This window comes from Pongo pygmaeus, chromosome 9 (genome assembly GCF_028885625.2).
Source record: "Pongo pygmaeus isolate AG05252 chromosome 9, NHGRI_mPonPyg2-v2.0_pri, whole genome shotgun sequence".
NCBI classification, from domain to species: Eukaryota; Metazoa; Chordata; class Mammalia; order Primates; family Hominidae; genus Pongo; species Pongo pygmaeus.
The window spans coordinates 104125786-104149603 of record NC_072382.2 but is presented as its reverse complement, the minus strand read 5'-3'; the positions used below and the strand labels follow the sequence as shown (position 1 = coordinate 104149603).

General features: G+C 39.0%; 1 protein-coding gene across 1 annotated transcript in view; it reads left to right on the top strand.

Moving 5' to 3' along the window:
* MMP20 (matrix metallopeptidase 20) overlaps positions 1-4297 on the top strand; it is a 48005-nt gene extending 43708 nt beyond the window's left edge. Inside the window, exons 9-10 of the mRNA XM_054439062.1 lie at positions 2017-2120; positions 3704-4297. Of these exons, the coding sequence (XP_054295037.1) occupies positions 2017-2120; positions 3704-3804 (205 nt within the window). The 3' untranslated portion in view covers positions 3805-4297. The remainder of the gene's footprint in view (positions 1-2016; positions 2121-3703) is intronic.
* Positions 4298-23818: the final 19521 nt, after the last annotated feature.

Genomic DNA, 23818 nt, shown 5'->3' with positions numbered 1-23818 from the left:
GTGTAAATTGTCTCTTACCCTCATGACCAATGTTTTCCAGATGAGAAAAACCAGGGCTCAGAGCTCAAAGTACGTTCTCCTGATCACGGAGTCAGCAGGTAACAGAGTCAGAAATTCAAACCCAGTACCATCAGACTGTATCTGTTGAGCTCTTTGGACTACAACAGAAATCCTTAAGTATCTGTCCACAAACAAAGGGCTAGATCATCACAAAGTTCTCACCAGTTCACAGCTAAATAAGAACAGCACAATATTATAAATCAGGGAGCTGCAGTCTGTGTCAGCATAAAAACAGATTATTGGCGAGAACCATCTTTTATTCTGAGTTTATGTCCTTTCTGCCTTTTTGGTGTTAACGTTTCTTTGTCTCTGTGAAATGACTATGAAAACAGGTGGTAGTAGTTCTTTTGATGGTTAAATGGTAATGTTCTTACTTAGTAAAATGAAAAGTAGGTAACCTTGTGTTTGTTATGCAGGCCCCTGCATAATGTCTACACATAAGGTCCACATGAAATATTAATGGTTATAGTTAATACGGATACTATGCTGGGACAGTTAGCTTCCACCCCTAACTCCAAACATTCTGTAAAGCAGCTCAGACTTGCACTTAATTTCAGCCTGAGTACATCTTTTTCAATGTTTGCCTCTGGCTCAACATATCACTAGAGAGTTGTCCCTGGCCTGTGTAATCATAGCCACACAAGAGGCACATTTCAAGAGATGGTGGGTGGGATCTGCTGCCACAGGAAATTTTTCAGCAGCCCAGGCACTGGGAGAAATTGTCTGACCTTTTGGTGGGAAAGGAGTGGGGTGTCCACCTGGGAGTGTCCCCATTTGGAACTCTGTGCTAACGAAGAAGGGACTTTCTCAAACTTTAAATGAAGTCTGATTCTCATACAAGTCATGCTGACTCACACGGTCACAGTCTTTTTTAACAATGAGTAATTTAGATCACAAAGAGATATATTAATCAATCTTCAGAGTTATCATTGAATGCTGGTTGCTGATCCAGAAAAAGAAATCAGGTCTACTATTCAGTCAGTCATATAAGCTTTCCAGGAAACAAAAGCAATGGAATTCAAGTAAATTGGTTTAAAAGGCAGAAGTTCAATTATTGCATATTTACTTGCTTCTTATTTACTTATTGTTCACACATTTCTTTATTCGTTCAATGTGCATTATTTGTTCAACCCTTTCTCCATGGATACATAGCACTAAGTTCATGAATAAAAGCCCCTATGAAAGGCTTTCAATGGTTTGATGAACCAAGGAATTGATAGAGAGAGAAATAATTACAACAATAAATGAGGCAATAAAAAATATACAGAGTTCCTTTCAAATGGCAAGCTTTTTTTTGAGTTAACAGAACATGTTGCTATAATATATAGAATGAATAATTCTAAACAATGTATGTGGAAATTTTTTGGAGACTGCTTTAAGCAAGTGACTTCCAAGCTTCTGGTACCAGAATCTCAGGAACGTGGGACACAGTGATAAAGGTCTATAATCTCTTTTAGGTATTTTAAGAGCCTGATTTAAACAACAACAAGGGCCAGGCCCAGTGGCTTATTCCTGTAATCCCAGCACTTTGGGAGGCTGAGGTGGGAGGATTGCTTGAGACCAGGAGTTTGAGACCAGCCTGGGCAACATGGCAAGACCCTGTCTTAATAAAAAATAAAAATTAGCCAGGGTGTGGTGGTACATGCCTGTAGTACCAGCTACTCAGGAGGCTGAGACAGGAGGATCACTTCAGCCTGGAAGGTCAAGGCAGTGGTGAGCCATGATGGCACCACTGCACTTCAGCCTGGGCAACAGTGAGACCCCATCACAAAAAAAAACAAAAACACAACAAAGAATAAACAAACAACAACGTAAATTCATGTGTATGTGTATATGACAGAGAGAGAGAGAAACACCTAAATAAGTTATGTGTCCATATGCCTGACTAGTATAGTGTCATCTACAACCAGTAAAAACCTCTTAGTAATACTATTTATGAAATAATACTTTTTCTAGCTACGATGAAAGGAAAAGGAAAATGGAAAAAGACTATCCAAAGAATATTGAAGAAGAATTTTCAGGAGTAAATGGCCAAATCGATGCTGCTGTAGAATTAAATGGTGAGTGTTTCCACTGAAAACTTTCTTCATAAAAACTATCATAAGAAATCTGGGCTCTGCTTTAACATAACAGAAAGTGGATTTCCAAGTGGGAGTCATTGGTTCTTATATTTGGTCTTAGGTCCTTTCATAAGTTTATCTAAACAGATTATCCACTACAAAGAGTAACTATAAAAGTTCTGGTATTGTAGTTCTCTCTTTCCTAATGGAAAGTTTTTGTTTGTTTGTTTGTTTTTGTTTTTGTGTATTTTTGTTGTTGTTGCTTTGTTGTTTTTTTTTGAGACGGAGTCTCGCTCTGTGGCCCGGCTGGAGTGCACTGGCGCAGTCTCTGCTCACTGCAACCTCCGCCTCCCAGGTTCAAGCAAGTCTCCTGCCTCAGCCTCCCAAGTAGCTGGGACTACAGGCACCCACCACCAGGCCCAGCTAACTTTTGTATTTTTAGTAGAGATGGAGTTTCAGCATGTTGGCCACCTAATGGAAAGTTTTTAAAGTATAGCTTCAGTCGATTAGTCAGCTAGATCATAAAGTCTACGTGGGTCAAGATTACCTTTTCTATCTTTAAAATACACATAGTCTTGGTCAGGCACAGTGGCACACACCTGTAATCCCAGCACTTTGGGAGGGTGAGGTGGTAGGATCACTTCAGCCCAGGAATTCAAGACCAGCCTGGGCAATATGGCAAAACTCTGTCTCTACAAAAAAGTTAGCTGAGAATGATGGTACACACCTGTAGTCCCAGCTACTTAGGATGCTGAGATGGGAGGATTACTTGAGCTCAGGAGGTCGAGGCTGCAGTGAACTGTGATTGCACCACTGCACTCTAGCCTGGGCAACAGAGTGATACCCTGTCTCAAAAAAAAAAAACAGTCTCAAGCTTCTCAGTGCTTTTTCCCACTCCATCATCCAACTCCTGCAATTTAACACATAGCTAGGAAAGTTGAATAGACCTTTGTTGAATAAATTTAATTGAATCTTCTGAAGTAGTCAGTTAGCACACTCTTCTTGAAAAAATAGCACAGGGCTGGACACTGTTCAGAAGTGCAAAGACCATTCCAGATGTGGCCTCTGCTCTCACAGAATGGTTCACCCAACACAGATGAAATGACTGGAAAACAGATAACCTATAATTTAGCACTGAGTCGTGCGGTAGACTTCACAATAATTGCAAGAGCTGATCTGAGAATTAAAATGTCAGAATTGGCAGCAGTCATTGGAAATTTTATGGTGGGACTTCAGATGGGTTTTGAAGATTGGCCAAAGGCTTAACTAGAGAAAGAAAAGGGGAGGGGCTTCCTAGAGGAGAACAGCCTGAGCAGAAGCACAGCACATAACTGAGCATGGCACATTGGATGACCCCAACAAGAAGGCCTTACCCTGGCTGGAATAAGGAGAAAGCTCAGAAATGACTGAGAAGTTGAGGAGTCGGGTTCTAGGGCATGAAGACAGAAGACAAGCTAACTGCCGCCTGACAAATTCACAATTCCCCTTTGGTGGCACCTTAAGAAAGTGACAATGACAAAACCTTCCATTTATATATGTGCTGCTCATCTTCAGTAACCCAATTTCAACTTTGTCTCTTTTAGGCTACATTTACTTCTTTTCAGGACCAAAAACATACAAGTATGACACAGAGAAGGAAGATGTGGTTAGTGTGGTGAAATCTAGTTCCTGGATTGGTTGCTAAATAGAAAAGCCTAGTCTTCCCAAGCAATGAGGATGACTGCAAGCAGCTTCTAACTGGATCTTAAGGACTAAAGCAGAATGTAGGAGAGGGATTCTTCTCAAGGCCTTCAAATCAAATTAGAATTCACTGAGAATAATAATACTTCCAATTTTTTTCATAGTTGTATAATCAGAATTTTAATCCACATTAGAAAATTTTTATATGGGCAACTTTATACAAAATCTGAATTAACACAATGCACTCTGCAGTTAGACACCATTTTTTTTTCTTACCTAATATACTGAAGCAAATTGATCAGTTTGATTTTTATTTCCAGGAGGAAGACTAGTGGTGGATTCCATGATATATATTGTAATTCTTTTCATAGGAAATGTCATTACTGTATGAATTATAATTATTTGCAAGCAATGGCTTTTGTGGCCATCATTTGTCCATCATTTGTTATAATAAATATAAATTTCCCAATTTTTGCTTAAAAGACATCACAACAAAATACTGCATAAGAGTTGTTTCTTGTGTGTTTAACTTTGTGTCTACTCACTGTTGTCTGATGTAGGCTTAGGTGGATAAACCTATTCAAACAAATTTTCATAGTAGGCAAGAGATGGGCGCTTTGCAACAGAAAAATTTTTTAACAATAGCTAATAAAATGTTTTAATAGAACAGTTCCTCATTTCGTTTTTCTGTTAATATTTACTAGCTTCTATAATACTTTAATTGGCTACCCACACATCCTGTGTACCTATAGAAAAATTAAACCATAAGATAGCATCATAAGTACACAGACCCAGAAAAAAATAACAATAACTCATTCTACTTTCTGCTTCCTGAAAACAGTCTCAGTGAAACTATCTTTCACCCAGCTAAGTGAGTGTCTTTTGAATAGTCTTCCATTCAGGGGAGTTCATCTTTTTGTTTTAGTTTTTCTTACGTCAAGCTAAACCTTCTTCCTCTACCTAGTCATCAGTATAGATAAAACTATGGCTCTATCATTCTTATAATTTTGCTTTAATCTTACTCTCTAGAATGTAAAGATTCTAAAATATTTTAGTGGTTCTAAAATTGAATGATAAAATATTTGTAATACTTCATAGACCTCCTGATACATCTACAGTGTTTAACAGATGCTACTATTGTTACCATCATTTATTAAATTTGTTTCATATAGTCACTTAAAAGACCTAAAATTAAGAAAAGATGGGGTAGTTACTCAAGATTATTCTACGCTTTCCATTTGGTTTCTGTTACCGAAAGTGGCCACTTATAGTCCACCAGATGTTGAATATTTGTTGAAGACAAGGTCTGGCATCCTTGTCTTCTAACGTCAAGGTGCTTCTATAGAGGAGAAAAGTCACTTTTGCAAAAACTGCTAAGAAGGACTTCTTACTATCAATAAGCAAGGAGAAAAACAGGCTGGCAATTTCTTAAAATATTTAACATAGACTTAACCTATGACACAGCAATTTCATTCCTAAGTATATACCTATGAGAAATTAAAACATGTCTACACAAAAAACTTGCACATAAATGGTCATAGCATCATTATTTATAATAGCCAAAGAGTGGAAAAATGTCCATTGAGTAATGAATGAATACATAAAATGTGGCAAATTCAGACAACAGAATGTTATTTGACAATAAGCAGAAATGAAGTCCTAACACATGCTATAACATGGATGAAGCTCGAAAACATCATGCTAAATGAAAGAAGTCAGACAGAAAAGGTCACATATTGTATGATTCTATTTATATGAAACGTTCATAATAAAAAACCTATGGAGACATAAAGCAGACCAGTGCTTGTCAGTAGTTGGGGGAGGGGGTTATAAGGAGTGACTACTAATGGGTATGAGGTTCTTTTTTTTTGGGATAATGAAAATGTTCTAAAACTGATGATGGTGATGGTTGTACAACTCTGTGAATATATTAAAAGCCATTAAATTGTACACTTTACATGAGTGAATTATATGTTATGTTAACTATATCTCAATAAAGCTGTTACATTAAAAAAAATGAGATCAAAGTAGTGTGATGATCTACGGAGGTCATGCATTCTGGCAACTGTGTCAGGGACCACATGACAATGAAGCACCAGCCTGAGGACATCCAGTGCTGCACGCGACCAGCCAGATGTCCTCCTTATGTCCAGCACTAGCCCAGAATTGTGCATATAGAAGACACTTCGCTAGTCAGTGAATTCACTGAAAGCAGTAAAGCATATGCTCTCAGGTCTGACTAATGGATTCAAATTCCAGATCTTCTATTTTTAACTGTGTGATGTTGACCAAATTCCCTCATCCTCATTCTCTGTCTCAGTGTCTTCCTTTATAAAATTGGAATAATGGCAGTTTTTATCTCCTAAGGATATTTAGAGCCTTAAATATATGAGTCAAAATATGCAAAGTAGTCCCTGGCACTCCACAGGGGCTCTATAATTGTTGTTTTTGAAGCCATTAGAGTTCATTTTGTTTTGTGATATTTTGGAGAATTTGTATATATCCCTTGAGACAGCTAAACATCTGATGAGCTATAATATCACAAGAATTGATAATCAATGACATGAAATTTTTCTCTTCCAAATGTCAAATTAAATCAAATAATTAAAAAATACTATGTTTATCCCCCATCTCCAAAAAATAATTCTTATAAACCACCATTTTTTGTTGAGTTAAAGAATTCTTGGCTTTTAGGCCAGGCATAGTGGTTCACACCTGTAGTCCTAACACTTTGGGAGACCAAGGTGGATGGACCACTTGAACTCAGGAGTTTGAGACCAGCCGGGGCAAGATGGTGAGACCCTGTCTCTACTAAAAATACAAAAAATTAGCTAGGCATGGTGGCGCATGCCTGTGGTCCCAGCTACTTGGGAGGCTGAGGTGGGAGGACCACTTGAGCCCAGGGGTCAGAGGTTGCAGTGAGCTGAGATTGTGCCACTGCACCAGCCTGAGTGACAGAGCAAGACCCTGTCTCAAAAAGAAAGCTGTTGGCTCTCAGATATAAAATTATTATGTATTTTGGAAAGATACAGACTCTCTAAAGCACAAGAAGGGGTGATTGTGTCATAACACAGAGCACTTATCCTCATATGATACAAGAACGTTGTGCAGAAATAATTTATAACATATACTACTCATTTGACTTCAGAGTAACTGAGTGCAAACATGACTCATTAAATAACAGTTTTGGACAAAGTGTGGTTGAAGTACTCCCTTGAGGATCACGAGGTAGCAAAACAGAGTTCACTTCCTGATGAATTCTGTGCATTATCCTATTAATCTCAGTGATGACTCTTTGTGTCTCAGTGATGATTCTTTGTGGACAGAACCTTTGAAAGCACTACACAGGCTACTAAGGATTAATGGATTCACCTCGGTGGGGAGCTTTCCTAACAGCTCCATATTAAATTTTCTCTGTTATAAACCAAGCCCGCTTCCATTTAGCCTAGTCCTAAATGAAAGACCTAAGTTTGTCTTTTGGGTCTTCTGTTTCTTTTCAAATGTTTATTGGGAAACACCTTAGATGTCCATTTCACAAAGCAAATGGAAAACAAACTGCAGTTTTTCATTCAGAATTCTGTGTGTAATATTTTTAAATGGTCACAGGGTCTTCAGGGTGCTTTTATTCATATATTATCCAGATGTTTTTCTTTATTCCTGTTAGTTATTTTTCTTCTACAGACAATGATATTGAAGGTTCTTTGTGAATATTCATAGCTAAAATTACCCAATGAAGTGCCATTTGAAAGGAAATGCATACTGCTGGCCAATAGGTTGGTGTTTTAGACTACCATAACGGAGCTTAGAAGAGTCCAGTCCAAAAGACTGTCGGCATTTCTCCCCAGTAGGTCTGGGGAGAAAAAAAAAAGTAGAAACAGCATCTTCTGATCATCTGTCATCTGCCAAGCCTCCTGTCTTTGGTCTCATTCCAATCCCTAAGTGGCTTGTCAACACGATCAGTTTAAAAGGTATCGTGTTATACTCAAAATGTCATAATTTCGGGTTTGCTCCCAACACCTAGACCCTTGGAATTGAACTAGAAGCAGAATTGGGAAGCTTGCTGTAAATAAATTACAATGGGAAATTAGTGAATGCCTTCGGGATCCAAAATAGGACTCTTTCTTTTTTTAATGAAACATCTCTTCATTTTAATGTCTTCTCCATCAGTCTTAACATTCTTTCCTTTAATCTAATGTATCATTTAACATGTTTGGAGATGAAAGTAAACTTCTGTTGCACAATGCAGCATGTTGTTCTGACAAGAGTTTGAGGAGAGATGAGAAGAGAAAAGCATGGGAGGGAGTTAATGAGAAAACAATTGCAAAACATCAGTTAAGAAATGTAACACTTAAGTCCATCTCAGATCATTGCAGTGAATGTCTGTAAAAAAAAGAATGTCTGTATAAATAGTTAGCAATTTGTTTATTCTTGGAAAGTCCCAGGCCTGTAATGCAGTGATAAACAATGTGAGTTTTTGAGTTGGATATTAAACGTGTTTACAGCTGCCTCTATAGAGAATGGATGTCAAAAGTCCCATTACAGCACATTCCACTTGAACTGCAGACTGCTCAATGATTGTAGCATGTCACTTTGCCAGATTTTAAATGTATTTCCATATATGAATCAGCAATTTCTGTGAGTAATTTTATCAGTGGTTTCTTTGGAAATGCTTAATTTCTAAAATTAGTTCATCTTTACAAACAATCAATTCAGCCTTTTTGAAGGATCTAGCTACCCCACCATCTCTACCCTTAATATTCACTCTCAATTCACTAGAAAATACTTATTAAGTGCCTACTTTGTGCTGGCACCAACCTATGCTCAGCTGCTTTCTTGCATAAACTTCTGCCCTCAAGGAGCTTACATTCTATTAAAGAGACACACAACATTCAAATGAATAGAGATCTATAATGATAGATAGTGAAAGTGCTATGAAAAAATAAATAAAGCAGGGCAAGTAATAAAGAATGTTGGCGTGCCATTTTATAAAAATATGTTTAGGAAAAGGACATACTGGGTCCAAGGTATTCATGCAGAATAACTAAAGGTGGGAGGAAGCCGTGGAAGTCTCTAGAGGTTTCAGGTAGAAGAAGCAATAAGTGCAAGACCTTGAGGTAGGTAGGAAGGATTTGCACCTGTTTTAGGCACACCAGGAAGGCCAGTGTGGCTGGAGGCAGTGAGGGAGAAGGAAAGTAGAAACAGAACAGATCAGAGAAGCAGCTAACCAAGCTATGGAAAGCCTTGTGGGTCCCTGTGATAAGAAGGGTTTTCAGCAGGTTCACAACATCATCTGACTGCTGAGTAGCAAACAGATTATAAAAGCACGTGATGGATTCAGGGACACTAGACAGTGCCATTTTCCAGGGTAGAAATGATGGTGGCACTGACCAAAGAAGTGGCAGTGAAAATGCTAAGATTGTCAGATTGAGGAATATTTTCCAGGTAAAGCCAACAGTATTTGTATCTAAAGTGCATGCAGAATTTAATAAAAAGAGAAGGATCCACAATGACTCCAACGTTTTTGGCCTAAACAAGTGAAAGAGTAGTGGTGAAATGGAAAGACCAAAGGCAGAGCAGGTTTATGGGGGCTGGAGATCAAGAGTGCAATTTTGAATTCATTGAGTTTGAGATGCCTATTAGACATCCAAGGGGAAATGTCCATATATAAAAAGCTTAAGTAGGTAGATAGATATAAAAAGCTTGGGTTCAAGGAAGAGTTTGAGACCCAAGATAGAAATTTAGGAGTTAAGCCTTAAATTGTTATCTACATTCCTTTTGATTTCCTCCACATTCTATGTGGAATTTAGGGCAACATAAATTATTAAAATATAAGAAGGCAGATGAAAAATGATCTCAAGTTTTTTTTTAATTATTGACCAGTGTTAGTAAGCACATTCTTTCCCACCTCAAGAACATAGTTTAGTTTTCAACAAAAGTCGCACACTTTTTTTGAAGTTTTTGTTTTTTGGTCTTCATTTTTCTATTTCTTGTTTCCAAAATCAAAGAAGAAATCAGAAAAGAAAATATAAAATCTTAAAGATTGTTCTGAATTAAAGTTGTTGAAAATCTTAAGGATTGTTCTTCAGGAACTAACAAGATCCTATGCTAATAAGTATTACTTATTAATACAGTAATAAGTAGCCTAGGAACTTATTAATACTTTAATAAGTAGCCTAGGAACTTACTAAGAAGGATAAAAGAATTTTTGAGATTTAAAAACATCTGTTTTATTCTTACAGTAAAAACAGTTCTGTTTGTAATCTCACCACGTCTTATAGAGAAAGTGAGTAGCAAGTTCCCTTAATAAAGTTTTCAAATAAGGCAAATTTTTCAATTAATTTTTTAATTAACTTCTAATTTAATTGCATTGTAGTTTGAGAATGTGGTCTGAATGATACAAGCTTTTTTAAATTTGTTGAGACTTACCTAAATTTGTCTTTTGACTTACTATATGATCAAATTTTTGTAAATGCTGTGTGTTCAGATATAGGTTTTCAGTAAGTGAACTTTCTTTTGCACATCTTGTTCTCCTCGGATGTATCACTAATTTCCCCTGTGAGCTCACATTTTCATGGGATCATCAGTGTCCCCAGCTAGGAGAAGTGTGAAGGCCTGTATCTTTTTTGTTCCCTGCTTGATGAGCACAGAGGCTGGGATGGGATTGAAGCACCTCTGGGCAGCATTCTTGGTAATGAGGTCTGGACTCAACCCCTGTCATTCTCATTCACTCTTATCAGTGAATCCTTCTCTCAGGGACCCCACAGAAATTCAGTCTTAGGCTTTGAGTATTTCTGGGGGCTGCTACTTTGTCTATAATGGCCTCCCCAGCCATGAGGAACTGTGAGTCAATTAAACTTCTTTCCTTTGTAAGTTACCCAGTCTCTAGCCTGGGGAGGAGTGAAGGAAGGGATCTCTCAGGAGCTGGTGAGGCTGACTACACACCTTGTTATAGACATCCCATCTCTGCTGACATCCAACATCAATTTCACATTAATTTATTCAAAAATATTCATTGAATCCCTATTTGATCCTTGGGTAATATCAGGAAACAAAACAAAATCCCTTGCCTTTGTACAACTTCCAATGTACAAGGAGAAGACAGGCAATAAGCAGTAGACATCAAATTATACAGCATGTTAGAAAATAAGGCCTATAGAAAACATAATAATTGTAGGGCAGTGCCCAGACATTTGAGAATCATGAGCTGGGGAGGTAGCTTGTAATTTTAAGTAGATCAGCAAGGAAAGGCCTCACTAAGAAGGTATAAAATAGCTTCTTAATGAGAAAGAAAATCCATTTTCTTTTCTGGGTGGCTCTGTGTTCCCATCCAAATCTCATCTCAAAACGTAATCCCCAGGTGTTGAGGGAGGTACCTGCTGGGATGTGACTGAATCATGGGGGCGGTTACCTCCATGCTGTTCTCATGATAGTGAGTGAGTTCTCATGAGATCTGATGGTTTTATAAGTGTTTTGCAGTTCCACCTTCTATTGCTTTTTCTCTCTTTTTCCTGCCACCTTGCAAAGAGGTGCCTGCTTCCCCTTCACCTTCCGCCATAATTGTAAGTTCCTGAGGCCTCCCCAGCCATGAGGAAATGTGAGTCAATTAAACTTCTTTCCTTTATAAGTTACCCAGTCTCTGGTATTTCTTTATAGCAGTGTAAAAAGGACTAATACAGCAAATTGTTAATGGTAGAGTGGGGTACTGCTATAAAAATACCCAAAAATTTGCAAGTGACTTTGGAACTGGATAACAAGCAGAGGATGGAACAGTTTGGAGGGCTCAGAGGAAGAAAGGGAGATGTGGGAAAGTTTGGAACTTCCTAGAGACTTGCTGAATGGTTTTGACCAAAATGCTGATAGTGATATGGACAATGAAGTCCAGGCTGAGGTGGTCTCAGATGGAGATGAGGAACTTATCGGGAACTGGAGTAAAGGTTACTCTTGCGATGCTTTAGCAAAAAGACTGGTAGCATTTTGTCCCTGCCCTAGAGATCAGTGAACTTTGAACTTGAGAGAGATTATCTGAAACTAGAACTTATATTTAAAGGGGGAGCAGAGGATAAAAGTTTGGAAAATTGGCAGCCTGATCATGCAGTAGAAAAGAAAAATCCATTCAAGCTGGCTGCAGAAATTTGCATAAGTAGGCCTCCTGGAGGCCTAGGAGGGGAAAATGGTTTCATAAGCCAGGCCCAGGGTCCCCACTGCTGCTCTGTGCAGCCTCAGAACTTGGCGCCCTGCATCCCAGCCACTTCAGCTCCAGCTGTGGATGGAGGGGCCAAGGTACAGTTCAGGTTGTTGCTTCAGAGGGTGCAAGCCCCAAGCCTAGGTGGCTTCCATGTGGTGTTGGGCCTGCAGGTGCACAGAGGTCAAGAATTGAGGTTTGGGAACCTCCGCCTAGATTTCAGAGGATGTAAGGAAATGTCTGGTTGTCCAGGCAGAAGTTTGCTGCAGGGGTGGAGCCTTCATGAAGAACCTTTGTTAGGGCAATATGGGAGGAAAATGTGAGGTTGGAGCCCCAACACAGAGTCCTCAATGGGGTGCTGCCTAGTGGAGGTGTGAGAATAGGGCCACTGTCCTCCAGACCCCAGAAAGGCAGATCCAACAGCTTGCACCGTGCACCTGGAAAAGCTGCAGGCACTCAATGCCAGCCCATGAAAGCAGCTTCAGAGGCTGTTCCCTGCAAAGCCACAGGGGCAGAGCTATCCAAGGCCTTGGGAGCCCAGCCTTTGCATCAGCATGCCCTGGATATGAGACACAGAGTCAAAGGAGATCACTTTGGAGCTTTAAGATTTAATGGCTACCCTGCTGGATTTGGACTTGCATGTGGCCTGTAGCCCCTTTGTTTTGGCTAATTTCTCCCATTTGGAATGGGAGCATGCTATCTGATACGTGTATCTTGGAAGTAAATAACTTGCTTTTGACTTTACAGGTTCATAGATAGAAGGGACTTGCCTTGTCTCAGATGAGACTTTAGACTTGGACTTTTGAGTTAATGCTGGAATGAATTAAGACTTTGGGGGACTGTCCGGAAGGCATGATTAGTTTTGAAATGTGAAAAGACATGAGATTTGGGAGGGTCCAGGGGCAGAATGATATGGTTAGGCTTTGTGTCCCCATCCAAATCTCATCTTGAATTATGTTCCCCAGGTGGGAGGAGCCTGGTGGGAGGTGATTGAATCATGGAGGTGACTTCCTCCTTGCTGTTCTCATGATAATGAGTGAGTTATCAGGAGATCTGATGGTTTTATAAGTGTTTGGCACTTCCTCCTTCTTTTGCTCTTTCTCATTTTTTCCTGCCGTCTTGTGAAGAGTTGCCTGAATCCCCTTGAACTTCTGCCATGATTGTAAGTTTCCTGAGGCCTCCCCAACCATGAGGAACTGTGAGTCAATTAAACCTCTTTCCTTATAAATTACCCAGTCTCAGTTATTTCTTTATAGCATTGTGAAAATGGACTAATGCATACATTTTACCTAATATTGATAAATCAAATAAAAGCTTCAGCTATTAAAAAAATTACTAAATCAGTCAGATCTGCCAAAGATTTCACATTACTACGTAAACTTAAAGTCTTATCATTTTTTTGAGCTAACAGTCTTTGTAAAAAGAATTTTTTAAAAAATCAAGTACATTTAACATATTAAAAATTCAATTTTCTTATTTTCTGTGAATTGGGGAAATATTAGAATTATATAAGGGCTTATTTATCTCTATAAAAATAAGATGAGAGCTTCTTTAAGAGACATTATAATCTAATTTATAAATACTTTCTAGTATTAATACTTTCTGAAAGCTGAAAAACTTTTCCAACTCTTACAATTAAAAGGCAGTATCTTTCCTAATGACAAATACTAATACATATAGACACATTGATATGTAGAGAGCTTGTGGCTTCAGTCTTTGAATTCTGCCATGAGTCAAGAATAAACACAGAAATACAAACACTAACTAGGCTCGATATAAAAAATCTAGTCTTCTTCCCAGCGGGCACAACATTCTGAATTGATTTGAGTTCACAAATAGATGAACATACAGAAAAACAAACAAAAACTTACCAGATTCTCTGTTGTTTTTTACCCAACAAAAAAATCTTCTCCATCATGTAGAGCGATCACCAAATGGTTACATCATAAAAACCAAATTCCCAATCATTGCAACAACTAATTGAGAATAAGTTGTTGACTATGGGCAAACCAGAAACAAGAACTAAACACAAAATTACTAGAGAGAGAGGGATAAAACTAGATAAACAGAGAGTGAGTTAGCAAAGCCAAAGTTCTACTATTACTTGGAATTTACTCTGGCAGTCAAGAAAAGATGTGCCCAGGTTAAGCAACCATTGGTAAACTTCTCCAGCAACACAGTGTAAGGTGAGAAAACCATCTTCTCTGTACCCATCCTAGGTTCACAGCTGAGACCCCTTAATAAAAGACAGATTCTCAAGACAAAAATATACAATTTATTTAATATAAGTTTCACATGACACAGAAGCTTTCATTAAAAAAATGAAGACCAGAAAAAAAATGGTAAAATCTGCATATTTTTATATGAGGTTTGATGAGAGGTGAACTGTCATGGAGAAATATGATTGGACAAAATGTATGATCTAATAGTAATAAAATGGGGAAAACAGCAAATCTTTGTAATCTCCTGATGAGTTCTTCCTGCCTGCTAAACAGACAAAACTGATTCATATAGACCATGGCACTGCAGTTAAGAAAGAGTTTAATTGACACGAGGCTGGCCCTGCCATGCAGGAAACAAAATTATAATATCATTCAAATCAATAGCCCCAAAGGCTCAGAGTTTAGGGTTTCTATGGAGTTTGGTGGGCAGAGGGCTAGGGAAGGGGCGCTGTTGATTGGTGGGGGATGAAATCACAGGGGTGTGGAAAACAGTCCTCAAGCACTGAGTCCACATCTGAGTGGGGCCACAGGTTCAGTTGAGTCATGAGTCCATGTTGGCTCTGTGAGAAAGTGTCTCAAAAAAAAATAATCTTAGGTTTTACAATCGTGACGTTATCTATAGGAGCAACTAAGGAAGTCACAAATCTTGTGACCTCTGGTCACATGACTCCTGGGCAGTAAAGGATTATAGAAAGATGCCTACATCTTAGCAGAGTTCAGCCCACCACCCCACATAATCCTATTCTTGTGGCCTTTCATTAGTCTTACAAAGATGATTTTTGGTCCCTAAACAAGGGGGGGATTTGTTTACTGAGGGATTATTCTCATCCTTGCTTGCAAGTTACATTATACACAGGTCCGGTGCAGTGGCTCATGCCTGTAATCCCAGCACTTTGGGAAGGCAAGGCAGGCAGATTACCTGAGGTCAGGAGTTCAAGATCAGCCTGGCCAACAAGGTGAAACCCCGTCTTTACTAAAAATACAAAAATTAGCCAGGTGAGGTGGCGGGCGCCTATAGTCCCAGCTACTTGGGAGGCTGAGGCAGGAGAATGGTGTGAACCCGGAAGGCAGAGCTTGCAGTGAGCCGAGATCGCACCACTGCACTCCAGCCTGGGTGACAGAGTGAGACTCCATCTCGAAAAAAAAAAAAAAATAGCCTGGCATGGTGGCAGGCACCTGTAATCCCAGCTACTCAGGAGGCTGAGGCAGGAGAATTGCTTGAACATGGGACACGGACGTTGCAGTGAACCAAGACCGCCATTGCACTCCAGCCTGGGTGACAAGAGTGAAACTCCATCACAAAAAATAAATAAAAATAAAAATAAATAAACTTCTCCCAAAGTTAAGTTGGCCTATGCCCAGGAATGATCAAGGACATCTTGGAGGTCAGAAACCAGACGGAGTCAACTATATCAGATTTCTCTCATTGTCATAATTTTGCAAAGGCAGTTTCATCTTGTTTGTACAAATTATTCTCAGTGTCATTTTATCTTCAAAGATAAGGACATTCCTTTCCTCCAGGTATTGGGAGGGCATCCAGCCTTTTTCTTCAGGGAAAGATCAGAAAATCCTTCCTAGGTTTCATGGTCTGCTTCAGGGGAGAAAAACTTGGGGGGAAAGTGGAGTGAACTTCCTGCTTCTCAAATGTCTTCAGCTTAAAATATTTAATATGCCAAGGTACTATATTTTGGAGTAGTGTGTCCTAAACCCCATCAGAAGTTTACTTTGTCAGGAAAGCCCACTTGGGCTTTTCAGTGGAACCTTCAAAATTGCTAAACTATAATTTTTAACAAAGTAAAATCATGACTCTCAAACAAATGTAAAATGAACCTGTGTCAAATAATTTGTTGATTTAATTAATTAATGAGGAAACAGAATTTGGAGAATGAGGAGAATTTGGAGAATGTATACATGCAGTTAGGAATGCTAAAATGTTTTGCTAATAAATGCAAAACTGATTGATATCCCATAGGTCAGTAAACATTTTCATGTTTTATCTCTACAATGTTTTATAAGACATAATAAAGTTTTATCTCTAAATGCAATATGTCTTTGCATTTCTGTGAACAAGAATCATTTGCAGCCGGGCACGGTGGCTCACACCTGTAATCCCAGCACTTTGGGAGGCCGAGGCGGGCGGATCACAAGATCAGGAGATCAAGACTATCCTGGCTAACACGGTGAAACCCCGTCTCTACTAAAAGTACAAAAAAAATAGCCTGGCATGGTGGCAGGCACCTGTAGTCCCAGCTACTCGGGAGGCTGTGGCAGGAGAATGGCATGAACCCAGGAGGTGGAGCTTGCAGTGAGCCGAGATCACGCCACTGCACTCCAGCCTGGGCAACAGAGTGAGACTCCATCTCAAAAAATAATAATAATAATAAAAATAAGAATAAAAAAAGAATGATTTGCATTACTGTGGACAGGAAAAACCTGCATTGTTATCAGTTTTCTACAACTTACTTTCTATTTCTAGAAAGCTATAAAATAGCCTAGTCATCAGAGAAAGTCATAGGCGAGTCATCAGAGGAAGTCATAGAATCAGATACTCTCTGGAAGATACATACTTTCATGCATGTGTCAGGGCGATGAAAAACCAACACAGGTACCTTGTAAGCATTCCACTAGAGTTAGCCATTATTTGAAAGTAAGCTCTCATATTAGTTCCTAATAAGCTGGGACTTGGGGTTTCAATTCTTTAATTTCCTTTTGAAGTAATTTCTACAATTAAAAACTATATATTGAAAGTTAAAATTAAACAGAAGAGAGTCCTCTAAGTCAAAGCACTGCTTTCTCTTCCCATTTTGAAAATCACTATTCTTCATAAAACTGGTTACTGGGTGAACCTACTGAGAGAGGGGACATCTGAGAGAAGGGACACTTCTTGGGTCAGGGCTTTTGAGGACAGGTGATATGGCTCAGAAGTTCATCTGAGCACCTAAAGGCAGTGCTTGGCATCTGGTAGCTGCTGCTCCTTCAGGTCTGGGAAAGTGCGGGTGGGTCCAGAGCCTCCAGGCAAGAACTAGAAGATATTCCCCTGTCTGTATTCACCCCAGAACAACCCTTCAAACCCACACCTGATAGGTAATTGGAGATGAGCACTGAGGCAGTACAATGCCAAAATAATGGGCTAAATAAAAAATTTTCATCAAGTACTTTTGGGTACAACCACAATTTTATCAAAAACATAAGAAACTCTTGGCATTTGAGGTTTTGACAGTTGAGGTTTCAGCTTTTTGCAAGCACAAGATGTCCAAGGACATGAGTTTGCCATTTTGCTAAAGCACAAATTTGGTGCACTTGCATCATGAGGATGGTATAGATGGGAGAAGTACATGAGCAGTAAATACCCCTGGCCGGTGGACATCCACATTATAGTATGGCTTACCCATATCCCTCACCAGTGTCAAGGTTCTGCTGTATTTTTAACTATCTTTCATATGCTCTACACTCTAGGGAACAGAAAAATACAAATACCTTATAATTGGACAGGAGGTTGTTATTTAAAAAAAAAGAAAAAGAATGCAAAGAAAGCAAGCGAAAAAAGACAAATTCCTTACCATCAAAAAACATTCATTTTCACTGGGAAGGCAAGATGAAATTAATAAAATAGTCAACACCAGAGATAACATAGCCAAGAGCTGAAGTAGCTCTATAAGAAAATTCCAGAAAAGTCAAGGGGCCCATGAGTGATTTTGGAGGAGTGAGGTTTTGAATCTCATCCTGAAGGAAGTACACAATTTGGGCAGATGGAAAAGGAAGAGTGGGCATTGCAGAAATAAAAAGGGGAGTTGGAACAGGAAGATAGTACCAGGAAATGGAACTAGTTTAGAATGTGCATGGTGTAGAACAGGAAAAGGATAGCCTTTGGTGTCAGAATTAAAGTAAATAGAAAGTAAAATTTTTTCATAGGCGACAAGAAGAAAATAGCATTGAATAAATTCTACATTGTGCCATGTTCTTTCACCTTATTATTTAATATAATCTTTTTAAAAAAATCTTTTGTGAAGGAAAGATCAGCATCATACCCACTTTACAGATGAGTACACAAAGGAGACCCAAGGAGTTAGGGGTAGTGACCAGCTAAGATTTATATCCCGGTCCCCAATCCCTGTGACTCTCAACTCTTCAGACAACTCTTAGTGCTTTTTTTTTTTGAGATGGAGGCTCACTCTCTCCCAGGCTGGAGTGCAGTGGCGTGATCTCAGCTCACTGCAACCTCTGTCTCCCGGGTTCAAGCAATTCTCCTGCTCAGCCTCCTGAGTAGCTGGGACTACAGGCATGTGCCACCACGCCCAGCTAATTTTTTTGTGTTTTTAATAGAGATGGGGCTTCGCCATGTTGGTCAGGCTTGTCTCGAACTCCTGACTTCAAATGATCTGCCCACCTCAGCCTCCCAAAGTGCTGGGATTACAGGTGTGAGCCACTGCGCCTGGCCGTGCTTTTTCTAATTATACCTCATGGAGACACCCCCAAAGGAGAGGTAAGTATTTGGCTACGATCTAGATGTTAAACTCCTGAGTGGCAGGAACTCATTGCCCAGCATTTAATTGATGCTAAATACTCATTAGACGGGTGAACCAAATGATAAGTCAGCGGAGAACCCATTCTTGGAAGATAAATGGTATAAATACACAATAAAGGGGAAATCATCATAATTTTTAAGGGAATTATGAAGAGTTAGGACTGTTATATTGGGCTTACATTGGAAAGATCCTGAAAATCAAGCTGAAAAACTGGAATTTATTCCATAAAAAAAAATGTAGGTTACAAAATGCAGTTTTTCACTGGAGCTATAAGATAAAAGTGGTGTTTAAAATAATATTTTAAATTAATAAGTTCTCATCAAGGTAACTGAAAGGAACAATTACTTACATACCTTATGTGAATATAGTGGACTTTCATATCTAGAGGAGGAGGAGGACAAGGGATAAGAATCAGAAGGAGCAGGAAGAGGGAGAAAGGAAGACAAAAAGAAGAAGAAGAAGACAAAGAATTAAATCAGGAAAGAGAAGATGAGCAGCAGAGGCAGTAACAATAACAGCAGAAAGAGAAAGAGGAGTGGAAGAAAGTAAGAAGGAGGAGAAGAAACAGTAAGTGACAAACCACATCCTTCTCTTAGGAAAACATTATAGGTTTATTCAACAGACATAAAATTACTCTGAGAAATTGCTTACAAAAGTTTACAAATACTTTCAAGTTCTGTAGAAATCTCATTACAGACAGGTAGTAAACAGTTTGCAGGCAGGCCTAGGCCCATGGACCACATTTTCGGTAACCCTGGGCCATAGGACACAGCCATTCAAAATAATGTGCCTTCATTTCAAACTTGTCATCATATGAACAATATTATTCAGCAAGTTTCCAAACTGAGGATGCTGTGACTAAAAGTTATCATCTGTAAAGTGTGTTCATATTCTATACACTAGTTTTGTGAAATATTTTGAAATACCACAGAGAAGGAAAAGAAGGAAAGAGGAAAAAATAAAATTGGCTATCAATTTCGTAACTGCACCAAAAATTATTTCAATAAGGGCTTTTTCATAAAATATCACAACCAAGTGTCAAAATTCCACTCAGGAGAGAATAAAAGAACACTAGGTTAAATTTACCAGGTGAGAATTTAATGAGATACAGCAGTCTCCCTTTATTCATAAGGGTTGCATTTCAAGACCCCCAGTAGGTGCTTGCAGTGGGGGGATAGTACCAAATCCTATATATACTATTTTTTTTCCAATATATACATACCTAGGATAAAGTTTAATTTATAAATTAGGCACAGTAAGTGATTAACAATAATTAATATTAAAATAGAACAATTATAGCAATTTACTGTAATAAAAGTTATTTGAATGTGGTCTCTCTCTCTCTCTGTCTCTCTCTTTCAAAATATCTTATGTTCATAAAAATAACCTACTGCGGTTGACCGTGAGTAACTGAAACTGCAGCAAGTGAAGCCACAAATATGAGGGAGCTACTTTATAAATAAGAATGTTCTTTACAATGAAAACTGTCAAGTACTTCAGTGTAATAGCTGTCATGCCAAGAAACCCTGCCTAGTAGCCTAGCATCATGAGACTTAACCTTGCCTGTTAGGAAGTCAGCCAATTTCTGCCTAAGATTTAATTATTCTTCTAACAGAACCCAAACTTCTAACACAACCCAAACTCCAAAACATGACCACGTGGCTAATCTGCCTGTGGTGTGCCAAGAACTTCAAGGCAGTAAAGCTTAGGAATTTAAGTACCAGAGAACACGAAACCACAGACTATTAATAAAATATAGTACAGACAGTCCCCAAGTTAAAATCGGGTGTGTTTCAAAACTTTCTTCATTGGCTCTTCAGAACTCAGAATACTTTTCCCATAATGATGATATTATAAACTAACAAAAGGCTAATACATGCATAGGTAAGAGAAGTACTGTGTACTAGGAATGAAAAAGTATAGAAAATTGCCAAAGTATAAATTTTTTAACGTTCAAAAATATATTTATGAGAATACATAGTGAGCACATTTCAAATATTTAAACTTAATGAGGGAACCATTAGGATGGTAAAGGTTGTTTAAAGAAGTATATGCAAGACTGGTGTACAGAATTAGTAAAAGAAAAGATGCTAAAATAAGATTGCTAAATTAGATACTGGGTAGATTAACAGCTCACCAAAGTGGTATAAAAATTATTTTAAACTGAGAACATCTTAATCTACAATCACCAGAAAATAAAAATAAAACATTATCTACACTTATGCAGGTACTCCCAAAAATATACCTGCCATTGACACTACCCGCACCCCCTCACCCAGGGAGTTTCCTGTTTCAGAAAATACTGACCCTCAGCACCAGGAAGTATGAATTTAGCTGCCTATTAGCATCAAAAAGCCAAATAGAGCCTTTCACACTTTCCTATTGATGCCCTAAACCTCCCCTCCATTTTTGCTAAATTGCAATACAAACCTTTATCTCTGGCTACTAAACAAGTTACTCATTACTGAGTACTTCTGTAGGCACAAAAACTTTTGTTCTGTTAATCTATTCTTAGTTAATCCAAAGGCCTAGACCATTCAAACCTAAGAGGGTTAGGGGAAAGTTTTCCTCCCAACAGAGAAAAACTGGCTAATGTCGTAAAGAGCTATAAAATCATAACCTCTGGATTATCTTTTCTACTGAAGGGGTTCAAAACATGCTACCCTCAAAATATGCCACTTGGCATATTGCTTATTTCAAGCTAAATTAAGAACCAGCCAATGCAGAAAAAGCTCTTCACTTCCCCCTCACCTGTTTAAAATAATGTATAAACTTTCCCTTCTGTAAGGAAAATTTACATTTACAAAGAAAATTTCTATTAGTAAAGGTATCTATACAAGGAAGAGAACAACTCCAAGACAATTTTTACTGCCTGAGAGACTTTTATCCACATAAGAAGGTAAACTATATTCGCCCTACATTTCCTCCTCTCACCTTCCCATCATTTGCGTCCACCACTCCCCAGAAGTTCCAAAGCCCTATTTTTTCCTATACCTTACGCTGACATATGTCTCAGTTATCTGGGTACTTCCCTAAGTCTCATTTTTAGTGGGATTCCCATGCGTATGTCCATAAATTAAAGTTATTTTTCTCCTGCTAATGTGTTTTATGTCCATTTAATTTTTAGACCAGCCACAGAACATAGAAGGGTAGAAGGAAGCATTTTTTCCTCCCCTACACAATCACACAGAAATCAATTTCATCTCTACCAAATGAAAATTATTTTCAACTCTGTAATGATAGATGTTAATTCCTAGAATCTAGTCCTAATCAATAGTAAATAGTAATTTTAACAAAAGAGATGACAGGATTTTTAGGTGCTGCTTTCCAGTTAGAAATTTCTGCAGCCGGCAGAACTCCTGCCCCAGCTTCACTCCACTCAGGGCTCGCTGCTGGACTTGCCCCACATACTTGGCCCAGCAGGCTGTGTGCTGTGCTCATGCTGCCGACCTGGATCTTATACCCACCAAGGGCAAGCCAGGAGCACCAGCTGCTACAGCAGTGGGGGGCAACTCCAGGGGCCAGCTCTGTACAAAGCTGCAGCTGGACCAGGAATACCACAAGTGGCCTCCACCTTGGGCACCAGCATCTGGATGAGAGGAACATGGTGGTGCCTGTAAAACTCAGAGACATCAGCAACCATGGAACCCAAAGGGGTGTTACAGCTCCAGCTTGGGGAGTCCTGAGGTCTGGGCTCCAGAAGGATTGCAGCTCTTCTCTCCCATGGTCCAGAGAATGGGAGAGTGTCAATGCCCACAGCTCAGTGAGCCAGCCAGAAACATGTTACAGCCTTTTTTGCACCCATCATTCAGCAGGTCCCAGGTTCTTGTCCTACGTTCAAGAAGAATGAGTTATGCAGCCAACCAGAGGGTGACCAAGGCAGAGAAGTGTTTTATTGAATGGCAGAACAGCTCTCCGCAGAGAGGGGACCCAAAGTGAGTAGCCCCTACCCAAAGTTGGGTAGTCCCTCCATGTGGCTGAGTCTGGGGTTTTTATAGGCTCAGAATGGGGGAGATGTGGGCTGTAGGTACCCTTGGAAAAGGCAACATTTGATTGATTAAAAGGAAGTTTTCAGAAATAACCAATCAGAAAAGAGCGGGCACACAGAAATCGTTCTCACTTTGGTTGTGGACTCTATCCGGAACCCGCAGCCGGGTTTTCAGGCTTCAGGCTGTTTTTGGCTTGAGGGTCAGGTTTCACTGCAGACCCACCCCTGTCTGCCTAGGAATATGTCTGCCTCCTGCTGTTATCAGTAACATCATTCTAAAGCATCAGATGTCCCTCAGGTCAGCTTGTTAGACAATGCTTTTATATGAGTTTGAAAGAACACAACTATCTCTACGTTTTCTAAGTTTGGAATAGTTTTCCTTAATGATAAATTTCTAAACAGTAAAATTCATTGAAAAATTTTAAAATTTATCCTAAATTAGCATCTTTTAAAATGTAGATTATTTAAATAAGACGGTTGGGGCATCATTATTTTTATTGTTTTCCTAAGTTGGGCTTATTGAGGTACATATGGTAAAATTCACCTATTTTAAGTGTACAGTTATGAGTTTTGTTCAGGTAACCAACACCACTATCAAAATGTAGAATGTTTCCATCACCCAGAAAAGTTCCTTTGTGCCCCTTTGTAGTCAATTCCCTCAGCTGTCTCTAGTCTGTGGTAACTACTGATCTGTTTTCTGTTCGTATATTTTCTCTTTTCCAGAATGTCATGTAAGTAGAATCAGTTCTCATCAATGCCAATTTTTGCATTTGTGCTTTAGCTTTGATTAGTCTATTCATTCTGCAAACATAAACATATCAGAAATATGTATATGCATTATTACAAATAGGCAGAAAACTAGAAGCAGCATTTTGGTTGTTGGGTTTTTGTTCTTGTTTTTGTTTTTGCTTGAGACAAGTCTCATTCTGTTGCTCAGGCTGCAGTGCAGTGGTGCGATCATAGCTCGCTGCAACCTCTGCCTCCTTGGCTCAAGTGATGCTCCCACCTTAGTCTCCTGAGTAGCTATTACCACAGGTGCATGCCCCCACACACCTGGCTAATTTTTAAATTTTTTTTGTAGAAACAAAAGTCTCACATGT